Raw genomic sequence first — 2,798 nt, 5'->3', positions numbered from 1 at the left:
ATTTTAAATGCTGCCGTATTTCTCCATGTCCCAGCTATGCCGCAACAAAATTGCACAATGTGTATTTAGTTTAAGGCCTAAATATTAATGGAAAAAATTGTTATCCACAACCAAAGTTGGAAATAAAATAAAAATAGGCCTATATTTTGATATTTGAAAGATTGCGCTCATTAAATTCAACAGAATTATCCAAAACAATATTGGATTATGCTATACAAAATCTAAATTAACGTAAATTTTGTTTACTAAAATGTGTGTTCGCAGTAGGCCTATTTTAGGAGGAAAACTTGAGTTATACAAGAGTGTTGATCCGTCATGTTTGAGTTGTCATTATTCACTCTTCGTTAGACCCATCGCCTAAGATTTATCACTTTGCTTTTCAATGTTACGCTCATTTCATTCTGTGAAGCGCCATCTCCTATGATACCTGACAGATTTCACCCATCAAACTCGTCACATCCCCTATCGACAAGTACAATTCATATCAGGTGGCTCATACCCCACAAAATCACCAAAACACAGAGGAGTCAGTAATCTTGTTTCGTACAAATTTATTCATCATTTAAGAATAGAGGATGGTCTTAAAATAAGTAGAAACGTCAGTTAAATAAAACCTCTTGGCCCATGATATCGGTTAACCTGACTAAAAACATCACAGAAAATTGTCACAAAAACATTATAACATGACATACGAGCTAAAAAAAAAAAAAAAGGACACAATTACTATAAATAAACTTGCGCTTGCGACCCGCAGTCTCACATTTCATTAAAACCTAGGTCATGAAGAAAAAGTCTACAAAGATTTGGACACAGCCGACACTGACATTCTACAAATTAAGTGTAAACATGTATGAACCAACTCTCCATCCAGCATTTCTGAAATACAACGGCCTCTTCACGAGGCCAGATGCCTTTTTCAGAGAAAATATGATGGCATTATTAAAATATAGAAGTCCAATTCTTCTACAGAAGTTGATTGCTTATACTCATGATAAAAGCCTATTTGCAATTAAATTTACTCTGGTGGGCTTAACATTCAGTTTCAGTCCAGGATATGTAGTTTTAAAATGCTTTAAAATTGACAACTCATTGAGATAAAACAAAAACAAACATTTTTTAAACTACTGAACGTCGATTCTTTAAGCAATCAAAAATGTTCAAGTATACGAAGTACTTAAGTTTAGTCTTTTTTTTCTTCAAATGTGGGTTAGGGGTAGCGTTCCGTTCACGCCACTCCCCGCGGTCTGATAGTGCGGATGTACACTGTGTAACCGACTGGTCTGCAGGGAAGCGTGATCCGCACTGTCTCCACCGGGAGGCAGGTACATGCTGATCATATCCCTCAGGTCCCCCAAACACGCTCTCTGGGAGTGAGAGGTAATCGCCGGAGGAGGTGAGCTCGGCTCGGTCTTGCACACGGAGGCCATGGAGCCCAAGCCCATGGCGCTGGAGGTTTGCTGCGTGTATGCTGGGGACATGCTGTACGTGGATGCTGCGTTCATGTAGGTCTGCGCCGAGGACATCATGGGGTACTGGAGCCCTGCCATCTCATACCGGTGCATCTGCTGAATCTGGGGGCTGTTGATGCTGTGATGCTGAGGGTAGGCCAACTGGTCCTGCATGAGAGAGTACGCACTGTTTGTCCAGCCATTCATGTGAGCATAACTGTCCATCCGCTGTCCCACCGAGACGCCGTTGTTGACAGCGTTGGCACCTGGCGCCAGAAGTCCTCCAGGCAAAGAATACTTGTCTTTCTTGAGCAGGGTCTTGGTCTTCCTGCGGGGACGGTATTTGTAATCCGGATGATCCTTCATGTGCATGGCGCGCAGACGCTTGGCCTCGTCGATGAAGGGTCTCTTCTCAGCGTCGGTCAAAAGTTTCCAGTCTGCACCGAGCCGCTTGCTGATCTCAGAGTTGTGCATTTTAGGGTTCTCTTGTGCCATCTTTCTCCGCTGTCCACGGGACCACACCATGAAAGCGTTCATAGGCCGCTTCACCCGGTCCTGGTCGTTGGCACTGTTGTTCTTGTTGCCCGCCGCTGAGCCCGAATTGGACTGCGGGAGCGGGCTCTTGATCTCGGTTTCCATCATGTTATACATTCAAACGGCGTTGAAATGTTCACTCTCAGGTGTGGATAAAGTTGAACAAAATACCATCAAAGACAAGAGAGGTAGAAATAGTACTGACCAGTCTCATGTGAGGAAAAAAAAAAAGTTGTCAAAAGAAGCTTAGTTTATCAGGTGCTTCCAATTTCTCAGTGCTCATCAGCTCGCTCTGAAACAGAACTCTGCAAACTTGTCCGCCAACCTCAGCTGTTATTAGTTCCCGGGTCATGTGATTTGGATTGACAGCATAACAATGCGTTGCTCCCGACCAATCACAGTACGGCTTCGTCTACCGAATTGAGTTGGACAGCGCTCTGTTTGGGGTTGGAGTTGTAGTAGGAAAGGATAGATTAAACTTTATACATAAAGAACACGTTATAAAACAGTTCAATTAGATTATAGTTCATCTGAAGTAATTCAAACATACTATAAATGTATATATGTATATTGAGATGTTAAAATGTAGGAAACGTTTTAGAAAATGGCTGAAACCTGACTGAAACAAACGAAATCATAGCCAATATAGGGTTTTAAAATGAAACGAATAAGTTTGATGAAACGGATCACGTCGACAATTCAAGTCAACGTGATCATCAAATATATTAGCATAATAGTTAAATATATATGTTGGAGTTTATAGGTGCTATAGACATGACCAATAATTAAAAATAAACCATGCATAAAACTTTGTTA

General features: G+C 41.5%; 1 protein-coding gene across 1 annotated transcript; it reads right to left on the bottom strand.

Annotated features, from left to right (window-relative positions):
• Nucleotides 1–534: 534 nt before the first annotated feature.
• On the bottom strand, nt 535–2,302 carry LOC121532126 (transcription factor Sox-3). The gene has a single exon (XM_041837844.2). The coding sequence runs from the start codon at nt 2,097–2,099 to the stop codon at nt 1,197–1,199; it is 903 nt and encodes a 300-aa protein (XP_041693778.1). The 5' UTR covers nt 2,100–2,302; the 3' UTR covers nt 535–1,196.
• Nucleotides 2,303–2,798: the final 496 nt, after the last annotated feature.

The sequence above is a fragment of the Coregonus clupeaformis genome, chromosome 2 (assembly GCF_020615455.1).
Source record: "Coregonus clupeaformis isolate EN_2021a chromosome 2, ASM2061545v1, whole genome shotgun sequence".
NCBI lineage: Eukaryota > Metazoa > Chordata > Actinopteri > Salmoniformes > Salmonidae > Coregonus > Coregonus clupeaformis.
The sequence above is the reverse complement of the archived record's forward strand: the minus strand, read 5'-3'. Positions and strand labels throughout refer to the sequence as shown.

Bases quoted from the DNA above. Each gene is read 5' to 3' on its own strand.
- LOC121532126 (XM_041837844.2), bottom strand. From the start codon at position 2,099: ATGTATAACATGATGGAAACCGAGATCAAGAGCCCGCTCCCGCAGTCC.